The sequence below is a fragment of the Misgurnus anguillicaudatus genome, chromosome 10 (assembly GCF_027580225.2).
Source record: "Misgurnus anguillicaudatus chromosome 10, ASM2758022v2, whole genome shotgun sequence".
NCBI classification, from domain to species: Eukaryota; Metazoa; Chordata; class Actinopteri; order Cypriniformes; family Cobitidae; genus Misgurnus; species Misgurnus anguillicaudatus.
Window position 1 is genome coordinate 11,475,594 of NC_073346.2, and position 21,694 is coordinate 11,497,287.

Sequence of the window (21,694 nt, forward strand, 5' to 3'; positions counted from 1 at the left end):
TCTGTGTCAGTAAAGTAAGACACAGTGATCTGACCCAGAACAGAATGGACCAATCAAAATACAGTCTGCAGACAAGAGAGAACTATACTAGTCAACATTTGAAGTGGATCAAAACCTCTTATAAAAGTGGTCTTAAAACCAATTCCCAATACCCATTATTGTCTTTGAAAGTTTGGATGAAATTTTCTGATCCCCTTCAAATGTTGACTAGTGTAGTACAAAAATCAAACTGAATGGAGAATGAAAAGAGAGATGAGTTAAGTAACTAAATAACTAAAATTTATTGTAAAGCAATGCATTTGAACTATTCTAAATTATATATATATATATATATATATTTTAAATGCAACATGATAAACCACAAGGCTTTGACTGGAGTGTATCTGTTTAGTTTAAATCTGAAGGTAATAATAATAACGCTCTCACTTTGAGATTAATTCATAATCTTTTTACACAGTTGAATTTTATAAAAGGCTTTCTGGTAAAGTCAGATTTAATTCAGAAAATGCACACAATGTTTCCTAATCTGATCTCTGACAAGACGCTGTTCATGTTTCTTGTCTCCTCACACTAACAATGAAGAACTACATGACATGAATCAATGAGATATATTTAATTCCAAACGAAGTTATGTAGCATTAATGAATATTACTGTGGGTCGTGTAAGATTTCTATGATAAAACATTTGTTAAATATTACATGTTTAATAAGAACTTTCTGTCACCGATAAAACTCAAATGTACAGCTCCACATACAATAAGCATAATTCCTGTCACGGTAAATCCCGACCCGCCTTCTTTGATTTGATTGGTCAATAAATCCGCCTTCTTTGATTCGATTGGCCGGTAACTCCGCCGTCTTTAATTTGATTGGTTACCTCAATCATTTTACTGACATTGACGAGCGCTGTTAGACAATGAGATTGACCAAATGCGTTGTACAACGTTTACGGCACCAAATACAATTATACTACAAAATATATATAAATAAAGGTCCGGACCATGATGGTGTTTGCGGCACAGATTAAACAAGCACATAAAAAGTAAAGACAAACAGACTCACCTCTGTAAAGTTACTTTGATGATCATTTCTTGTTCGCTTCAGTCGCAAGATGGCGTCATTAAAACCCAACACTCACTCATCTGTCAAACACACGTGAAGTTTTGATCAGACACACACAGCATCTACAGTAACTGTTCTCCATCCTCTGTTTATAAACATTTCCCTCATGTTTTCAGTTGATAATAAAAAATAAAGTAATTCTGTTACATCTATTCTCCAGATTTTCCCTTAAATCAGCACAGAAAATTAAAAGAAATTTAATTTCTAAAAGTTTAAAGGCCAGATACTGCTGGAAATATTGTATGTGTATATAAAAAACTTTATTTAATTAATTACATAAGTCATTAGATGCAGTTTTAAAAGTTATTGCAAAATTACATTTGTTTATATTTATTTCTTTATTTTATGCATTTTTCAAAATGTTTTGAGTTCATTTCTATTGGCTCCTGCTCCTCAGCATATTTCTGATGACATCATCGGTTGTCACTGGTGATCAGTAAACTAATGACAGTGTGTGAAGTACATGCATATTAAAACAGCTGTTCAACACGTTAAGACATGGGACTAGCAAACAGCCTCTTCATACAGCTTGGCTGTATTAAGGAGCAAGAACAACGAGAAATACAGCGTCCGTCTGACTCTACACAGAGAGATTTCAGATGTGATGCGCACAGGAGGAAGACCTTAAAGAAATGCCGTCAAATAGAGCAAAAGGGAGTGAGTCTGGATCCTGTGCTGGAGTACAGCGCATCTGAAACAAAGACTAAGTTTGAGAAGAAAACAGAAAGCAGTCGAGGGAGAAAGTCAGAAAGAGAACGACAGAAGAAGAAAAGAAAGACAGATGATACTGAAGGGATGAAGAGAAAGTCAGCACTGAAACCACTGGTGGTAAACGCTGCTCCTCAAAACTCTGCTTCAGCACCTGAGACGTCAAAACCCCCCAGAAAAAGAGTCAAAGACTCAGAGCAACACATGAACGCATTGGGACAGAAGGAGAAAACGTACCAAGATGCATCTCCATCGTCTAATGAAACAGCAAGACTGTCTCTGTCTCCTTTGCCAACACCAGTTGCTCCATGTACACCAACGGCTGAGAGGGGAAAATCCGCTCCGTCATCTGCGTCTAAACCAAGGGTGATACATGTTACTCCAGTATACTCAACTACATCACCTGAGATGAGGCGTTCAAGGAGGAAACTCAACATAAGAGCCAAAGAGCAACACATAAACAAAGAGGAACCGAGTGAAGAGATGAAGATGCAGAGTCTCAACAAAACCAACCATGAAGGTAACAGTTTAAGTTTACAAAGATGTCACATTATACAACTTCATTGTGTGTTGAGGTAAAGACTTTACAACTCTCTCCATAATTCTTTAGGGTCCAGTGAACTGCCGGTTGGAAGTGCGGCATTCAGTCCAAATCCTCAAGATACTCAGGAGACAAAACTGAAGAAAGCTGCTAAAGATTCAGAGCAACACGCTGTATTAGAACGAAGTGGAGAGAAAAAGATAAAAACCTTCATCAAAAGAAAGCAAGAAGGTAAGAGAAATCCTAGCAAGGTATACCAAGATAAAACTGAGTTGTCTTTTGAGCTTGAAACATTCAGACTGTCTCCATCTTCTTTGCCAACACCAGTTGCTCCACGTACATCAGCTCCAGCACATGAGGAGGTCAAATGCTTTTATTCTTCAGTGTCTGAGCTGCTGGTGTTAGATGTTCCTTACTTTGCTTCAGCATCTGAGGAATCGGAGCAACAGAGAGAAACACTGCAACAGACGGGACAGATAAAGAGGCAGACTCACATCCAAACAAACCACGAAGGTAAAACTTTAAGATTACATCACAAAATACAACTCAATTGTGTGTCGAGGTTAAAATCTTACCTTAACTCTTTTTTTGTCCTTTCATTCTTTAGAGTCAAATTCACTGCCAGTTGGATCTGCTCTGCTTAGCTCAGATGTTGAATATACTGAGGTGATAACACTGTCAACTACTTCATCCCAGTCTGACCTCACTCCACAACTCACTGACATCCTAATGGACATTGAGTATGAAGACAGCGGGTGTGTTGAAGATGATGATGTGCAGTTCATCTCTCAATCTGAGCTGAAGGATAACGGATGCCGGCGAAGACCAAAGGCTGGGACGAAAAGTTATCCAACCTTTTGTTGGATGGAAAAAACTGTAGAGATGCTGGAGACGGAGAGTCAGAGTGAAACGGATGAAGTTCAGCTAGAAGCTCCAGAACTGCAGGAAGCACCTTGCGAAAAAGCATCTATAGAGACCAACAATAACGAGAAACATGTCTTCCAAAAGACTAGAGATGAAATTGATGAAAATATCATGAAGATGTTTCAAGTACGTTCTAATGGTACCGGTGGAGCTGCTCAACCTCAAGTCAAAGGTCAGGAGAAGACCAATGCTGTGAAGAAAACAAAAGGACTGTTTCTTCTTCATACCTGGGCAGAGCAAAGAGCCAGAAAAAAAGAGGAGAAGAAAAGAAGAAAAGAAAAGGAACAAAGAGACAGACAGTTACTGCTGGAAAAATACACCAACAGTCTGGCGATGAAGCATCTTCTTATTAATAAGTATAACCGCTTCAATGAGACATCCTAACACCTCCTCCTGCTCCTGATGCCTCCTCTTCAGGTGTGACCTCCACCTCCTCCAACCTGAAACCTCCTGTACATAGTTCTGTTTTACATTTGTAAATAAAAGTTATTAAAAAGTAATTAAAGTTGTCTTTCATTAAAACATACAGTGCATTCAGTATCACATCCACAGGGTCAGTATTCATAATTGGCTGCTATAGGCAACCATTTGATCAGTTATGCCGATGTGCCGTGCAACCATTTCTCTCTTTTCATGTTTGTCTGTGTCAGTAAAGTAAGACACAGTGATCTGACCCAGAACAGAATGGACCAATCAAAATACAGTCTCTAGACAAGAAAGAACTAGTACAAAAATAAAATTTTAATACAGAATGAAATAGATGAGTTAAGTAACTAAATAACTAAAATTTATTGTAAAGTAATGCATTTGAACTATTCTAAATTTTATATATAGAGGGGGGCTCAGAACTGGAACCTATGGCATAATTGTTAAAAAATAAAGAAAATATTTGATTCATTTGATTTCAAGTTCAGTACACTCAACATGTCCGGTCAGACTCAGCACAAGTCCGGTGCTCAGAAAATAAAAGAAGAAAATATGGGCCTTATAGAAGAAAATAGACTTCCTAATTCTCCCCATTAGGAATCTGTGACCGCAGATATAGTCACTGCATCGCGTGTGTTTGTGAGTAGAAGTCTGTGCTGTTTGCTGTGAGGTTTTTATTAGAGAAAGCACAAACTATTTAATATTTAATATGTAAAACTTTTAGAATTTGAAATAAAACTTACCGCGGAGAAGATAATGAGATCTCTATCGTTTCTATTGCTAAGTGACGCGACAATTATTTATTATTTCAAATCCGTTTACAAGATAAAAATACATTGTGTTGTTAAACTGATGAAATTATCTTGATATAGGCTACATTCGTTATGAGAAGCCTTTTCTTTTTACTGTTAAACTGTAGACAGTATATGTATATTATATAAAACTCTATGGTCGTGACAGCACATTATCCATTATCTGTTGGTTCATGTTGTTGGTCTAGTTTAATTCAGGGTAATACTTTAATAAAATGTATAATATGTTATAAAATATTTTATTGTTTTGTAATATTCACAGCGCATATTCTCTCAGATCGGTTTAAAACATTTTTAATTATTCTGCAAAATTCCGCATAGATTTTGCAAAAGAAATCCGCAGAAATAGCAAAAATTAACTCCTTAAACAGATTCCTTACACAGCTGTACTACTCTTGCAGCAATTAAACCAGTTCAGATTTGTTTTAAATGGCAAAATAGTTATATTTATTTTTTTATTTACATTTTAGAGTATTTCTGTTTGTTAAAGTTTATTTATGATAACCAACAAGCGGTTAGCAGCCGACAGCAAGTTGACGACATGTTTGATGAATTGAACTCTCAAATCAACACTTCACTTGCCTATAATAATAACTAAATAAAATATATATTTTCAGCATATCACAGTGTTAGTTTAAACGTTTATTATCAACACACACTATTTTTAAAAAGTGGAGGCAGGTTGCTCTGCTACTCGCAGCTGTAACGGGTGCAGAAATAAAAAATGAAAAGGGCTATAGCTACAAAACGAAAAGAAATAAACATGAAACCTGCCTTATCTTACAACTTCGCTATATATATATATATATATATATATATATATATATATATATATATATATATATATATATATATATATATATATATATATATATATATATACAGTCTTGTTCAAAATAATAGCAGTACAATGTGACTAACCAGAATAATCAAGGTTTTTAGTATATTTTTTATTGCTACGTGGCAAACAAGTTACCAGTAGGTTCAGTAGATTCTCAGAAAACAAACAAGACCCAGCATTCATGATATGCACGCTCTTAAGGCTGTGCAATTGGGCAATTAGTTGAAAGGGGTGTGTTCAAAAAAATAGCAGTGTCTACCTTTGACTGTACAAACTCAAAACTATTTTGTACAAACATTTTTTTTTCTGGGATTTAGCAATCCTGTGAATCACTAAACTAATATTTAGTTGTATGACCACAGTTTTTTAAAACTGCTTGACATCTGTGTGGCATGGAGTCAACCAACTTGTGGCACCTCTCAGCTGTTATTCCACTCCATGATTCTTTAACAACATTCCACAATTCATTCACATTTCTTGGTTTTGCTTCAGAAACAGCATTTTTGATATCACCCCACAAGTTCTCAATTGGATTAAGGTCTGGAGATTGGGCTGGCCACTCCATAACATTAATTTTGTTGGTTTGGAACCAAGACTTTGCCCGTTTACTAGTGTGTTTTTGGTCATTGTCTTGTTGAAACAACCATTTCAAGGGCATGTCCTCTTCAGCATAGGGCAACATGACCTCTTCAAGTATTTTAACATATGCAAACTGATCCATGATCCCTGGTATGCGATAAATAGGCCCAACACCATAGTAGGAGAAACATGCCCATATCATGATGCTTGCACCTCCATGCTTCACTGTCTTCACTGTGTACTGTGGCTTGAATTCAGAGTTTGGGGGTCGTCTCACAAACTGCCTGTGTCCCTTGGACCCAAAAAGAACAATTTTACTCTCATCAGTCCACAAAATGTTCCTCCATTTCTCTTTAGGCCAGTTGATGTGTTCTTTGGCAAATTGTAACCTCTTCTGCACATGCCTTTTTTTAACAGAGGGACTTTGCGGGGGATTCTTGAAAATAGATTAGCTTCACACAGACGTCTTCTAACTGTCACAGTACTTACAGGTAACTCCAGACTGTCTTTGATCATCCTGGAGGTGATCACTGGCTGAGCCTTTGCCATTCTGGTTATTCTTCTATCCATTTTGATGGTTGTCTTCCGATTTCTTCCACGTCTCTCTGGTTTTGCTCTACATTTTAAGGCATTGGAGATCATTTTAGCTGAACAGCCTATCATTTTTTGCACCTCTTTATAGGTTTTCCCCTCTCCAATCAACTTTTTAATCAAAGTACGCTGTTCTTCTGAACAATGTCTTGAACGACCAATTTTCCTCAGCTTTCAAATGCATGTTCAACAAGTGTTGGCTTCATCCTTAAATAGGGGCCACCTGATTCACACCTGTTTCTTCACAAAATTGATGACCTCAGTGATTGAATGCCACACTGCTATTTTTTTGAATACACCCCTTTCAACTAATTCAACTAATTGCCCAATTGCACAGCCTTAAGAGCGTGCATATCATGAATGCTGGGTCTCATTTGTTTTCTGAGAATCTACTGAACCTACTGGTAACTTGTTTGCCACGTAGCAATAAAAAAATATACTAAAAACCTTGATTATTCTGGTTAGTCACATTGTACTGCTATTATTTTGAACAAGACTGTATATAATCTATAATATATATATATTATAGATTATGTCTTGGATGCTGTTTGCATAGAGTTTGCGCAGTATCCAAGGTTTTCATCTAGTCCTCCATTAATATTTTTCCCGGTGCGCTGAAGATCCTGCTGTTAAATATACGCAACAGCTGCACTGTAAATGTGTGGCTGCTGTGCTTATAGCGGACTTGTGCTATAGGTTAAAAGTCTTACTACGTTTGTTTTGCAATCATCGTCTGTCAAAATGTTATTTTAATTAAATTGAAAAATATAAAAAGATGGAGAAGCCTAAATAAGCCCGAGGTCCGCCCGCGTATCAGCTGTGACGTTAAAATTGGCCCGAAAGCCGACCCGAGGGGTGTAAAAATATCGGGCCTTGTCGGGCTTGGGCTGAATGCAAGGCTTCATTGAGAAATAAATTAATTGAGATTCATTGAGAAATTCAGTCGCATTCATTGAGAAAAATCTAATTCCTGCTCATCATGAAAGCTCTTTACAAAATAATATCCCTCGGGGCTTTTGGTTCAAAGGCGTGCATGTTTGGAGAAATATTGATTGATTTTATGGGCTCTATCTTACACCCGGCGCAATGCAGCGCAATGCGCGACGCAAGTGGCTAAAGTCAATGGCGCAATATGTTTTTTGTTATTTTAAGAGCGCATTAGTAATATGTGCCTATAAACGGGAGGACAACGCGGGTTTGCTTATCACATAGAACATGAATCCGCAGCAGCACAAAAACGCTTTTAAATATGAAAGATTAAAAGATTGAATGTAAAAGATTATTATTGAGTCTCTTGGACATAAATGAGGACTAATTATTAGATGTTAGAAGGCGCAAAGAGCTGCTTCAAGTGTAGCCTGGTAAGTAAATAAATGCTTTGCTTTAAACAAATGCATCTGTTTTTATTTTATTTTTTTTATATGCTACCTCACGGATTTATTGTATATGATGACTGTGGATCAGTGGTGGACGAATTACACAAATCGTGTACTTGAGTAAAAGTAAAGATACCCAGGGTAAAATATTACTAAGTAGAAGTACTTGCTTAAAATTTTTACTTGAGTAAAAGTACAAAAGTATCTGCCTCAAAATGTACTTAAGTACAAAAGTACTGTGATTTATTATGGCCGTATCATTTTTGTCACAAAACTCAAATAATGTGAAATAACTCTCTTGGCTAACCAATCAATTAATAGAAGGACATTAATACATCAGACACTGATGTCTATTAAAATTATCATAGCCTAAAACCTTAAAAACAAAAAAATTCCTTTAGCATCAAATGAAATAACAGGATTTAAGAGCAGTAAGTCTCATTTCATGATTTATTTGTTAAATAATTTAACAGTTTAAGCGTAATAAAAACTTGTCTTAAGCACAGGTTCACAATAGTTTTCAAACCATGAAATACATAACGTTATCTAGAAATCAGTCTCCCTTACTTTGACAAATAAAACAAGCCTTACAGAATATAATTTCAGAAACGTTTCATGTGCTTTAGCATGTCATATGTATATTGTAATACATAATTAAATTTATTTATATATTTTGGAAGCAAAACTTTTGAAAATATTAATAACAATCTCAGTTAAAAGGGAGCACTCCAATCCACCTGCCTGTTTAAGCAACATACACTGCATGGCTAGTCAAAATGTCATTTATATTTTACAACAGTGTTGATAGTGATTAATTGTCATTTCAAAATAACAGAGCACTGAGCTTCAAATACAATGAACTTAAAGGGATACTTCACCAATTTAGCATTCAGCTTTGTATCTGTAGAAACCCGGCAGTATTACTGAATGACCATGTTTCCCTCCATCATTTGCCCCTGAGAGGAGAGATATCTGCATTTTGGTTCTGCAAAAAAGTCCTCCAATGATGCAAAAATCGTCATATTACATCATCGGAGGACTTTTTTGCAGAACCAAAATGCAGATATCTCTCCTCTCAGGGGGAAATGAGGGAGGGAAACATGGTCATTCAGTAATACTGCCGGGTTTCTACAGATACAAAGCTGAATGCTAAATCGGTGAAGTATCCCTTTAAGTGAAACAGCTAACTATACGGCTAAAAATAGCTTCAGCCTGCATAGCTTAAAGTTCATTCATGATAACGTCGTATATATTTTAGCAACACAATTAACAGTTTTCTGCAAGCTACTGTTAAGATTGCTCATTTAAAAATATAACCAGAATAAAAATGGGTTACCTCTACGCGTTTCCTTAGATTTGAAAGAGTATTCTTTTAAAACGAAATAGCACAGTTTCAAGGCAGGCAGAGAAGACACGAAGGACTCGTTCTTTTATTCAAGGACTTAAAAAACGCGCGTAAATAAGTTTTTGTGACGGGTCAGTTATCTCCTCCGTTGTTTTTGAATGCAGTGTCATTCTCCAACGATGCATTGGCTGGCTGCTGCACGGACTCGCGTGACTCGCATAGCTTACGTGAAACAGCGCGGCAACCAAAACAAGTTCAAAACGAAGCACATGCGTACCCTGATTGGTGGTTTGACGCATCACGTGTGCATCTTAGTTTTTTTGTGCAGCTTTAGTTTGCCCAGTTACATTTTTTATCCACTGATAAATAAAAAGGAACGACCGATTTTTTTAAATGTAGTGGAGTAAAAAGTAAGATATTTGACTTTAAAATGTAGTAAAGTAAAAGTCCCCCAAAATAAAAGTACTTGAGTAAAGTACAGATACGCGAAAAAACTACTTAAAGGGATACTTCACCGATTTAGCATTCAGCTTTGTATCTGTAGAAACCCCGCAGTATTACTGAATGACCATGTTTCCCTCCATCATTTCCCCCTGAGAGGAGAGATATCTGCATTTTGGTTCTGCAAAAAAGTCCTCCGATGATGCAAAAATCGTCATATTACATCATCGGAGGACTTTTTTGCAGAACCAAAATGCAGATATCTCTCCTCTCAGGGGGAAATGATGGAGGGAAACATGGTCATTCAGTAATACTGCCGGGTTTCTACAGATACAAAGCTGAATGCTAAATCGGTGAAGTATCCCTTTAAGTACAGTAACGAATTACATTTACTTCGTTACTGTCCACCACTGCTGTGGATATAGTGAGATGAGAAACATTTTTAAGTAATGGTTAAAAAAAGTCTTTGCTTAAAAAACGCTGTCCAAGTGCTGAAACGAACGTGCGGACCCAGATAGCACGCACATGTGGGCCACTTCAGGCAAAGATGCGGCACTGCTGGTCTTCTTATGGCCCGAATAAAAGGGATGTGAACCTAAAGTGGCTCACATGTAAAACAGCAAAAATGGGCCACATATATCAAATCACATGTGGGCCTTTTAAGGCAAAGATGCGGTGCTCACGGCAACATGTCATCTGAATATGAGCCAAAAGTGGCCAATCTGACAAATAGTGAATATGGCCCAAATATCAAACAACAAATATGGGCCACCTTTGGCAAAAATGCTGCACAACAGACACGGCCTAATCTTGGAATAAACCAAATGTGGCCCTCACATGTTGCAGCAAATGTGGCCCAGCTCTTTACAAACGTGTCTGGGCCAGTTTTGGCAAAGATATGGCACGGTAAGCACCGGCTCATGTGGGTTTGAGTCTAAAGTGGCTCACATATGTTGCAGCAAATGTGGCCCAGTTCTTTTAAAACATATCCGGCCCGGTAATGGCAAACATGTGCACAGTAAGCACCGGCTCATGTGGGTTTGTGTCTAAGGTGGCCCACATATGTTGCAGAAAATGTGGCCCAGTTCTTTTAAAACATATCCGGCCCGGTTTTGGCAAACATGTGGCACAGTAAGCACCAGCTCATGTGGGTGTGAGTCTGAAGTGGCCCATATATGATGCTGTAAATGTGGCCCAGCTGTATAAAGATGCATCAGGGCCAGTTTTGGCAAAGATATGGCACAGTAAGCACCGGCTCATGTGTGTGTGAGTCTAAAGTGATCCATATACCCAGCTAGCAGAAAAAAGTTCTAAGAATGTTCCCTGTAAGTTCCCAACTTTCCCAAAAACTTTCTGCCAACATAAAAAGTGTCCAGTTTTCTTGACGTTCTAAGAACATTTGTGTTTTCTGAACGTTTGAGGATTGTTACATTTTATCTTTTTCAAACGTTATGACAATGTCCTGTTTTAATGTTCACACAATGTTTAAAACAACAACTTTTTTAAAATTGACTTGTTTGCTTGTTATGTAAATGATAGTGAAACATTGCATTTTATTATTTTAAAACTGTTATAAAACATTATTTCTGAATGTTCAGTAAAAATATTGCTGTAGAAAACACAATTCACTTATTAGGTTTAGATGTTGATGCTTTGTTTAATTTTAAGTCACCATTATTGTGATTAGTGTTTGTTTTAGTTGGACCCTTGACTTCTTTACCAATTTTTTCTGGTTGCCTTACTTTCTGTGTATAAAACACATTTGTTATGGTAATGTATGGAAAAGAGGCTTAAGCCTTGCTGGAGAGGAGAGGACGCTGGCGCTGTCTGTTCGCCGCTTCTCCACCTCCGATATTTTAGTGCATTTTAGCGTATTTTAAGTGTATTTTAAGAAATTGTCTTTAGGACTATTTCATGCCTTTTGCAAGTTTTCCTCTGTATACTGCAACAACTTTCTGGCGGGGTGCTTTACCAACGTACCTGCTGCCGCTGCTCCTTGCTGTTACGCTATCAATGTCCGGCGTGATGTTGAAATATACAATTTCCCAACTGCTGAGTCTCAATCGGAACATCGCTCCATCCTGCACCACAGTCTTAAGACAGCTTGGACTTCTGCGCCGACCCCGGTACTGCCACAGAAGTGCTCGGAAAAACTTTGTTTACCTCCTGCATGCTAGATCGACAATCCCCTCCATCTGGTCCTCAGCGGCGCGTGTCGCGCTCCAACTACGTCATCAGAACACTGCCGAGTTTGGACTATATGGCAATCCCACACCGCTTCCTAGCGGTGGGAGAAATACAAAACGTGGAGTGGACCATAGCGTACTGCGGAGCTTACAGAGACTTTCACCATCAGCTCTGTCTACTGCAACTATGGAATTATTTAACACGCAATCTCTCACAAATAAATCATTGCTTATCCATGATCATATTCTGGATAGAGGATTAGACTTTATGTGCCTAGTGGAAACTTGGCACAAAACAGGGGATCACTCATCACTAAATGAAGCCTGCCCCCAGGGTTATGTCTATATGGAAAAAGCACGCAGATCTGGACGTGGGGGTGGTTTGGTTGTCATCCATCGGGATGCCTGATTTTACCTCAATGGAATGCATGGCCTTCAAATGTAAACCTCCATACTCCATGACAGTGTTTCTTATATACCGTTCCCCCAAACCACACTCCTCATTCCTCCCTGAAATACATGATTTACTCACATCACTCTGTTCCATATCAACCAGAATTGTTATTCTTGGTGATTTCAATATCCATATTGACAAACCCACCTGTCAACTTGCAACAGAGTTCATGAGTCTTCTTGATTGTCTTGGTCTTCAGCAACATGTGACGGTTCCTACACACACCAAGGGCCATATCTTAGATCTTGTCATTACTGATACGGCCCCTATGAACAGCCTGGAGGTAAAAGATCTGGGTGTATCCGACCACAAGTTGATCTCTATGGCCCTTACATTTTCACTGCCCATCATCAGACCCAAGCGCCAAATATCTTTTCGGAACTGGAAACAACTAAACCCAATTTCCATCATGGGAGACCTCCAACCTCATATAAATTACCCAGTCACTGAAACGGTGGAAGGACTAGTGGAACATTACAATACATCTCTGAGTAGTGTTTTTGACCTCCATGCCCCTGTCCGGACACGGGAAGTCAACTTTGAATGCTCTGCCCCATGGTTTACACAGGAACTGCGGCAAATGAAAACTAAGGGACGTATCCTGGAACGCCGCAGTAAACAGACTGGTCTAACTGTGCATAATCTTGCTTTCCGTGACCATCAAAAGGCTTATCTTAAGTCCTTAAAGGATGCACGCTCAATATTTTACTCCAACCTCATCAATAAGAACACTGGAAATTCTAAGCATCTTTTTTCTACAGTAAACAATCTCCTGAAGCCAAAATCATCTTTACCCACTGAAACCACAGTGGAGCGATGCAACAGCTTCATTGATTATTTTAGATCTAAAGTCAATAGCATTCGTTCTTCAATATCTGGCTCCTCCTCATTGTCTCCACCGTCTTTCAACCCACTGTTCGGTGGATTGACAATTCTATCACACTTTACTGAGGTTCAACAGAACCATGTTGAGGAAATCATTAAAAAAATGAAGCCGTCTACCAGCACCTTGGATCCTATCCCGACTGCTTTGCTCAAGTCACTCATTCCCAGTGTCAGCCCTATCATTACAGAGTTTATGAATCTCTCACTCAAGAATGGCGTTGTCCCTCTGGCCCTTAAATCTGCTGTCATCCGTCCAATACTTAAAAAACCATCCCTAGACCCAGAAGTTTTGGGAAATTATAGGCCAATCTCCAACCTTACATTTCTATCAAAGGTTCTAGAGAAGGAAGTGGCCACTCAGCTTCATAACCATCTAGAACACAATAACTTATATGAGATATTTCAATCAGGCTTTCGCTCGGCTCACAGCACCGAAACAGCACTGCTCAGGGTGACAAATGACCTTCTTATGGCAGCTGATTCCGGATCACCTTCATTGCTCATTCTACTTGACCTAACAGCTGCATTCGACACAGTTGACCATGCCATCCTTCTGGATCGTCTCCAAAATTCAGTTGGACTTACAGGAACAGCACTGCAGTGGTTTAAATCCTACCTTTATGGTAGGACTGAACGTGTTATACTGGGAGACTATGAGTCCAGGAAGCTCCCTGTTACATGTGGTGTTCCGCAGGGGTCGGTTCTAGGACCGATTCTATTTATTCTCTACCTGCTCCCTCTTGGCTCTGTCATCAGCAGACATGGACTGTCATTCCACTGCTATGCCGATGACTTACAACTTTATATTAAAACTGCCCAAAGTCCCTCCACAGTCTTGTCACGACTTGACACATGTCTTCTGGAAATAAAGGCATGGATGGAAAGCAACTTCCTCCAACTAAATTCTGGGAAAACTGAGGCATTACTCATTGGCACCCCGCATCAGATCCACTCTTCTCTGGTATCTCAGTTCACCTTGGACGGCCAAACCATCACGTTCTCCTCCTCAGTTACAAACCTAGGGGTTAGGTTTGACCCGCAGCTGACCTTCAACGAACACATTAAATATATTTGTAAAACTTCCTTCCACCATCTTCGAAATATCTCAAAACTACGTCCTTTTCTAACTCTTTCGGATGCAGAGAAACTTGTACATGCCTTCATTTCCACCAGGTTGGATTATTGTAATGGACTCTTCACTGCGATTTCACATGCAGAAGCTACCGTACATCCAAAATAGCGCTGCCAGAGTCCTCTTGAGAGTCCGAAAATATGATCATATCACTCCGATCTTACATTCACTGCACTGGCTACCTGTTTCATTCCGGATTGACTACAAAATTTTACTGCTCACATATAAATGTATCACTTGCATGCACCATCTTATTTACACGAACTCATCACCTTGAAACCCTCCCCCCGCACTCTAAGATCATCAGGCCACCTACTTCTTCATATCCCAAAGACAAATCTTCGTACTATGGGGGACCGAGCATTCTGTTCAGTTGCACCACGGCTTTGGAATCATCTACCATCTGAGTTGAGAGAAATACAGAGTTTGGACACTTTCAAGGCTGAACTAAAGACCTTTTTATTCAGAAAGGCTTATTTGTGCTGATTATTTTATTGTTTTTATGGTTTTACTTGCATATCTTTGTGTAATTATTATTGTCGCTGTCCTTGTAGCCCTTTGAGATTCTTCGGAATGAAAAGGGCGTTATAAATAAAATGTATTATTATTATTATTATTATGTACAGTTAATATTGCAATTCTGTGGTGGTTGGTATATAATGGTAAAAATCATCATCTAATTAAAGGATTTACTCATCAAAAGTTATTTTCTGTCAATGTTGTATATGAGATCCAGCACTTTCACAGCAGTTTGTCATCAAGGAATTTTAGAAAATTTGGAAAAAAATAGCCGCTGTACACTTCGGCCGTACAAACATCAAGAATCAGACTATGAATCTCAACCATGGTGACAAAGAAAATTGTAAAAAGTTCATTATTTAGCCATGTCGCAGTGCATGCTGGGAGTCCTGGATGAGATTTGTAATTTGTTAATACCCAGCATGCATTGCAGCATGAAGTTTTTCATTTAATTGTCACCATGGTTGAGATTCATACTCTGTTTGTGGCATCACTCTGGCTTGCTTGTGGGCGAGACGTATCAAACAGGAGTGGACCACAGAAGTGCCATCAATCCATGTCAGGTGTGGGCCAGTGAATGGTGTTGGGTCTGGGCTGAATCTGGGCCAAAATTTAAATTAACTATTACCCAGGTTTGGGCCAGATCTGCATTATTTCCTTTGTGTTTGGCTGACATGTGGCGTTTCTATGGTTTGCTTGTGGTAAAGATCTGGAAAAAAAGAGGTGGACCGCTCAAGTGCCATCATTCCATGCCAAAGGTGGGCCAGATGAAGGTGTCAGATGTGAACAAGATCTGGGCCACAGCAATTTTGCTATCTGGGGAGAGCCGCTTGTAAATTCTTTATCTCCTGTTTGTTACAAATAAAGTATTTTTAGAGTACAAACCTTATCTTACGTACTTGTAAATTATTTTTTGATGATATTGGATAGCCATACATTTAAGGCAATTACAAGCCTGCTTTTTTACTTCCATGACTAAAAGAAAACGGGTTTTAAAGGTTTTAATAAAAAAATAACAATTTCAATACAAGTGAAAAACAACACAATTATTTAACATTAATCTTAAACTGGGGATCTTCTTCCTCCGCTTAGTTTTTCAGTTTACAAAGTCCGTCATCTAAATAGGGATTAGACAAAGGGAATGAGAGCTGAGACTTTCATTGGTTTATTGCACGTTACGCCCAAAATACTCTCATTACAATAGGACCAACCCTTTTCGACCATGCGCTCAGCGCACAAACCATTTTCCCAAAAGTGGATTCGGACACGCCCATTTAGACGTTGCGCTGTGCGCTTTAGACAATGCGCTTAGATCGTTAAAATATGGCCCTATATGTTTACTTCTAATTTCTAAAGAGAGGAGTAATATTTATTACATTTTCAGTCCAAACATGGCATAATATTAGCTGAAGTTGTTTTACTGACATTTCCAATAGTCTGTTCATAATTCATACGTGATTATGAAACTTTGTGTCAGTATACAGTGTCAGTAGGCCTACTACATTTAACTACTATATAAATGTTTTATACAATGTATAATATGCAATATTCGTGGGTCCTGAATCTGATAATGGCAATTGTCTTGTCACCAGTAAAAAGTAAGGGGGGGGGGGGGGGGGCTCTAAGATTATCTTGTCCCGGGCCCAGGCAAGACTGTCAGCTGGCCTGTATATATATATATATATATATATATATATATATATATATAAATGCAACAAATACACTCCATTCAAAGCCTTGTGGTTTATCATGTTTAGTTTAAAGCAACACTATGTAGTTTTTTTTTACCTTTAAATATTGTCTCTAAAATTATTTCAGTGATAGAACAACTTTTAACTGAACAAATTTTACTGTTGCTGCAACCTGAGCAGCCTCCTAGCTGCAACAAGCACACTCTGAAAGTGGTGGTGGAGGGTAGGAAACACAGCCCCGCCCCTCCCCCTGCCTGCAGAAGAGTGTCTGATACCAGGCACTGTTGCGCTTTTCAACCACATGGGGGAGCTGTAAGTCATTTTTACATGGAAACTACATAGTGTTGCTTTAACTCTAAAGATAATAATAATAACGCTCACACTTTGAGATTAATTCATAATCTTTTCACACAGTTGAATTCACTAAAAGGCTTTCAGGTAAAGTCAGATTTAAGTCACAAAATGCACACAATGTTTCCTAATCAGGGCCCGTATGTATAAAACATCTCAGAAATGCTCTTAAGAATAGTCTTAAGCTATGATTTAAGTGTCAAAAAATTCTTAGTAAGGAGTAGGACCAGTCTGAGAATAGAAGACGTTTATAAAGAAGCTGAAAGCAACTTTCAGTAAAGTGTAAGACTCATTCTTAAGTGCTGACTTAAGTGCCGCAAACTAAGGACTACAATGATTTCAACACAAAATGGCCGCCCTTAGCCTCTGAATCAGCCAATAGAAAGCCGGCAATGTTAAACAGTCACAGCAGCATGTGACACCATACATTCATGAATCATGAAGACATTCAAATTATATCAGTATTTAAATATTTTAATTTTAATTTGCTTAAAGAAATGTTTAACAATATGACAAATAAGTACATGCATTTATTTTACACGATTTTGAACAATTTTGATTAAGATTGAACATGTTAATGAAATAGACAAACGTAATACTATTTAAAAAAAAATGAAGATGATGAATAATATCATTTTGATTTTACTCACAAGCTGTTTATAAAAAAAGACTAAAGTTTGCAAACACTTAGATAAAAAAAATACTTTGATGATCAAGCCTGAACAAAATGATCAAGTTAAGTTGGACTTCTCCACTTAAACAAAGTTTTAATTTTTGCCATCTTTGTCGCTTTCTTTGGCTTGCTCACTGCTAACATTGCTAACATTATGTTTTGGGTCAGGGTTTTATACTCTATTAATATCACTTTACATAATGATGTCACTGCAACCTTGTATATACTTCGCAATTTTTGAGGTTGATAATGCTATTGTAGATTTTATTTACATTTTTATGGTATTTTATTTACCTATCATAAACTTTAAAATGTAAAAGCGTCTCTACTTAAAAACTTACTTCAATTGGTAACACCTAATATTTAAACATTTTTAACTTTAATTATTTCACTTAAACTGAAAGATTTAAGTTGAAAAAACATGACATTTTTAGGCATTATCAATAATTTGATTCAACTTTAACTTTTTACAGTGTATTTTATTCAAATTTATAAAACGGTTAGTTCCAATCCTTGATTCTGATTGGTCAATAGGTGTGCTTTATTCACAATAAAACACTGCTATGACCGCTTCACCCAACGGTTCTATTTAATATCACTGCGCCCTTAGCAACACCCTTAGCAACACATAAACATATAATGAGACAAAGTCTGAGAGCAGTTTGTTGTTTTTATTTGAGCTTCCATGTTGTTGTTTGCATTCAGGGACTATTTTTTCTAGCGGAAGGAATGCTTTTATTGATTTAACTTCATGAAAGTTGCACTAATTTTTTTTTACTTTAATATTGTGTGGTAACCGTTTTATAAAAGCAATAAGGTACTCGAGGCAAGTGCTGTATCGTGAATAAGTAACGGCTGAAGGGGTTGCAGGCACTCCGCTTCGCGTCGTGCCTAACAACGCCCTTCAGCCGTTACTTATTCACGATACAGCACAGCCTCTCGTACCTTATTGCTTAAGTATATACCATTTAAGTATATACAATTGCTCTCTTAATAATCCCATAAAAATTCTTGGTACTGTGCTAGCACTTAAATATGTTTTTTTTACTAATATACATCTTATACTGTAATTATATTGTGTAATATAATATACATTGTATAAAAACCTTATACTCTTTATATTTCATGTTATATTAATTTCTATCTACTGTCTATATACTACTAACATGTATATATTGTACATTTTCTGCTCTGCAACAATGCAACAATATTTTTTTTCAAAAGTACTATAGAAATACATTTGAATTAAAGTAATTCTAACAATTTTTTGTTGTAAAGTGCATGATCCTCTGCCTCTCTGGCTGCTGCCCTCTTGTTACTCTTAACTAGGTTAAGAGACCTCTCCAGCTCTCTTAAATAATTTAGGAGCTGAGACCTAGTCTTAACACTTAGGATGCTTTATAAATCAAATGTCTTCTTAAAGCTCCAGTGTGTACTTTTTTTAGTTAATTCTTAGCAAAAACCCATGTTTTCTTCCAAAAGTATGTGCTCATTCAAGTGTAATTACTTCCACCCCACTAATCAAAGTATTCTCGTAAGTGTAGAATCTGCTATTTAAAATACATACGATCGAGTCGCTCTCTGGCTGAATCCATGTTGTGCCTCCATCTTTGAAATACATTCGCCGACGAGGGACATTCCTGAAATTCAAGCTCCGCCTTTCGCGCTTTCAGAGTACACTCAAGCTGGCCGCGAGCTGAAGCCTACGGAGGTTGCATGTGTAGGCGGTATACGTCATCAAGACAGTCTTATTTCAGAATATTAACAATTATAAAGCTGACATTTATTCTTAGTTAATTGTAAATTGATGTAATATGCTTATGACTTGCGAATGTAATGCTCAGTTAATTTAAATAAACCAGGCTTGATGACGTATGCAGCCCGGATATGCGACCTGCGTTAGACTGAATCCTTCGGCCGCACGCCGTGATAAACCTGCGATCTAATGCTTTGAAAGCCTGTTGAAGAACTATTCTCGAGGACATTAAAACAAGTCGCCAAGGAAGCGAAACAGGGATTTTAAACGACAACGCGACAGGAAAAACATCAAGACCAAAGTCAATATTGGAGTTAGTTTTCCAAGATGGGTCTCATTGGACAATGAAGTTGCTAAGTTATCTTCACCACAGGTAATTCAGCATATTCGTTTACATATACAGTTTATGTTGTAAACTTGAAGTTTTATAGTTCCTTGGCTAACTATAGCATGGGTATGCGTAACACTTGTTAGTGTAAACATGCATGTGGTTTAATGTCTTGGAACAGCCACACGCCGTCTCTCCGCCCATTTATGTAATCTGAGGTAACTTAACTGTTACTGAGATAAATGTTTTTCATCTTTTCTGACCTCTAACACAAACACACGGTGTACAGCGCTATTTTTAGCCTTTCATTGATAAAAGCGTCTGATCTGCGCGTCTTTCGTTTCATTTTACAAGCGTGTGAAAGTTGAGCGATCTTATTTCACCAATATCAGAGAAAGCTCTTACATATACACGGACATGTAACGTTTACTTAAACATAAGCATTGGACTCTGACATATTAGTTCGCGTCCATTTAAACCCGTCATTACTCTAGCTCATGATTAAATGACAGGGGAGGGACTCGTCCACAGGCCATCTCCTCAGTAATCTGAAGAGAAGCGGTCGAAAATGGACAAAAAGAGACGGATTTAAACACCAAGTGTAAACGTAATGTGTCTCTCTCGTCCACTTGTGATCTGATCGACGAAAACACATCTTAATACCAAGTTTAACAGCCCCTGTGATAATTTCCTCGCTTGGATGAAAAAGGAGTGTCTAAGCTACGTTTATGGTTGCTTTTTGTATGTGATTTTAAGCGGATATATACAATCAGACTTTTTCCACGTTAAACATAAATCTGTGTGCTTTGATGGATCACACGCAAATGACATTGCAAATTGTTCATTTTTTTCATTGCTTTTGCTTTGTAGCTACTGGAAGCCATGTTAACCTTGGCATGACACGGCCGGTGTAGCAGCCGATCCTGTTCCCCTCGGAATTTGTGTTCCCCCTTCCAGTCGACAAAGCGTTTCTGCCGACAGCGCAGGCGCAGGTACCTAAATATCTGCGTGTTTTTTATTTATTTAAATGTTTTAGTATGGTATAGCATATTTACAGAGTTTCTACAACATAATACAGCTTACAACAATTAAAACTATAAAATAAATATTCAGAAAAAACAGCTGGGTGTACAAAAAGCAACAAGGGGAACAGACATTCCGAGGGGAACAGGATCGGCTGCTACACCGGGCCACCGTACGAGTTAAAACGCGTTCCGAATGGGGGGGCTAGAAAGTAATATTCAGTTGGTTGTCATATAGACTTTCACCGCTTGATGGGAGTAGATCCTACACAGTGGAGCTTTAAGTCTAGGAATAAGAGTAAAATGACGTCATTCTTAGAATTTTGACACAGTTAAGACTAAAATTTTACTCTGAGCGGCTTTATACATACGGGCCCTGATCTCTGACAAGACGCTGTTCATGTTTCTTGCATCCTCACACTAACCATGAAGAATTACATGACATGAATCAATGACATATATTTAATTCCAAACGAAGTTATGTAGCATTAATGAATATTACTGTGGGTCGTGTAAGATTTCTAAAATAAAACATTTGTTAAATATTACATGTTTAATAAGAACTTTCTGTCACCGATAAAACTCAAATGCACAGCTCCACATTCAATAAGCGCAATTCCTGTCACGGTAACTCCCGACCCGCCGTCTTTAATTTGATTGGTTAATAACTCCGCCTTCTTTGATTCGATTGGCCGGTAACTCCGCCGTCTTTAATTTGATTGGTTACCTCAATCATTTTACTGACATTGACGAGCGCTGTTAGACAATAAGATTGACCAAATGCGTTGTACAACGTTTACGGCACCAAATACAATTATACTACAAAATATATATATATAAAGGACCGGACCATGATGGTGTTTGCGGCACTGATTAAACAAGCACATAAAAAGTAAAGACAAACAGACTCATCTCTGTAAAGTTACTTTGCTGATCACTTCTTGTTCGCTTCAGTCGCTAGATGGCGTCATTAACACCCAACAATCACTCA

General features: G+C 37.9%; 1 protein-coding gene and 1 long non-coding RNA gene across 2 annotated transcripts; one reads left to right on the forward strand and one right to left on the reverse strand.

The window, feature by feature from the left end:
* Nucleotides 1-390: 390 nt before the first annotated feature.
* On the reverse strand, nucleotides 391-3,759 carry LOC141367211 (uncharacterized). Its single transcript, XR_012371448.1, has 6 exons — nucleotides 3,683-3,759; nucleotides 3,426-3,522; nucleotides 2,947-3,338; nucleotides 2,629-2,800; nucleotides 2,068-2,521; nucleotides 391-1,142 (listed from the first exon to the last, which is right to left on the reverse strand). It is a non-coding gene; the product is annotated as an uncharacterized lncRNA (long non-coding RNA).
* On the forward strand, nucleotides 1,539-3,763 carry LOC129447703 (uncharacterized). Its single transcript, XM_055209452.2, has 4 exons — nucleotides 1,539-2,350; nucleotides 2,441-2,602; nucleotides 2,699-2,884; nucleotides 2,979-3,763. The coding sequence occupies exons 1-4, from the start codon at nucleotides 1,621-1,623 to the stop codon at nucleotides 3,677-3,679; spliced, it is 1,779 nt and encodes a 592-aa protein (XP_055065427.2). The 5' UTR covers nucleotides 1,539-1,620; the 3' UTR covers nucleotides 3,680-3,763.
* The last annotated feature ends 17,931 nt before the right edge of the window (nucleotides 3,764-21,694 follow it).

Coding starts and splice junctions, on each gene's coding strand:
- LOC129447703 (XM_055209452.2), top strand. CDS start 1,621: ATGGGACTAGCAAACAGCCTCTTCATACAGCTTGGCTGTATTAAGGAG. Junction 2,351..2,440: donor CAACAAAACCAACCATGAAG/GTAACAGTTTAA, acceptor ATAATTCTTTAG/GGTCCAGTGAACTGCCGGTT. Junction 2,885..2,978: donor CATCCAAACAAACCACGAAG/GTAAAACTTTAA, acceptor TTCATTCTTTAG/AGTCAAATTCACTGCCAGTT.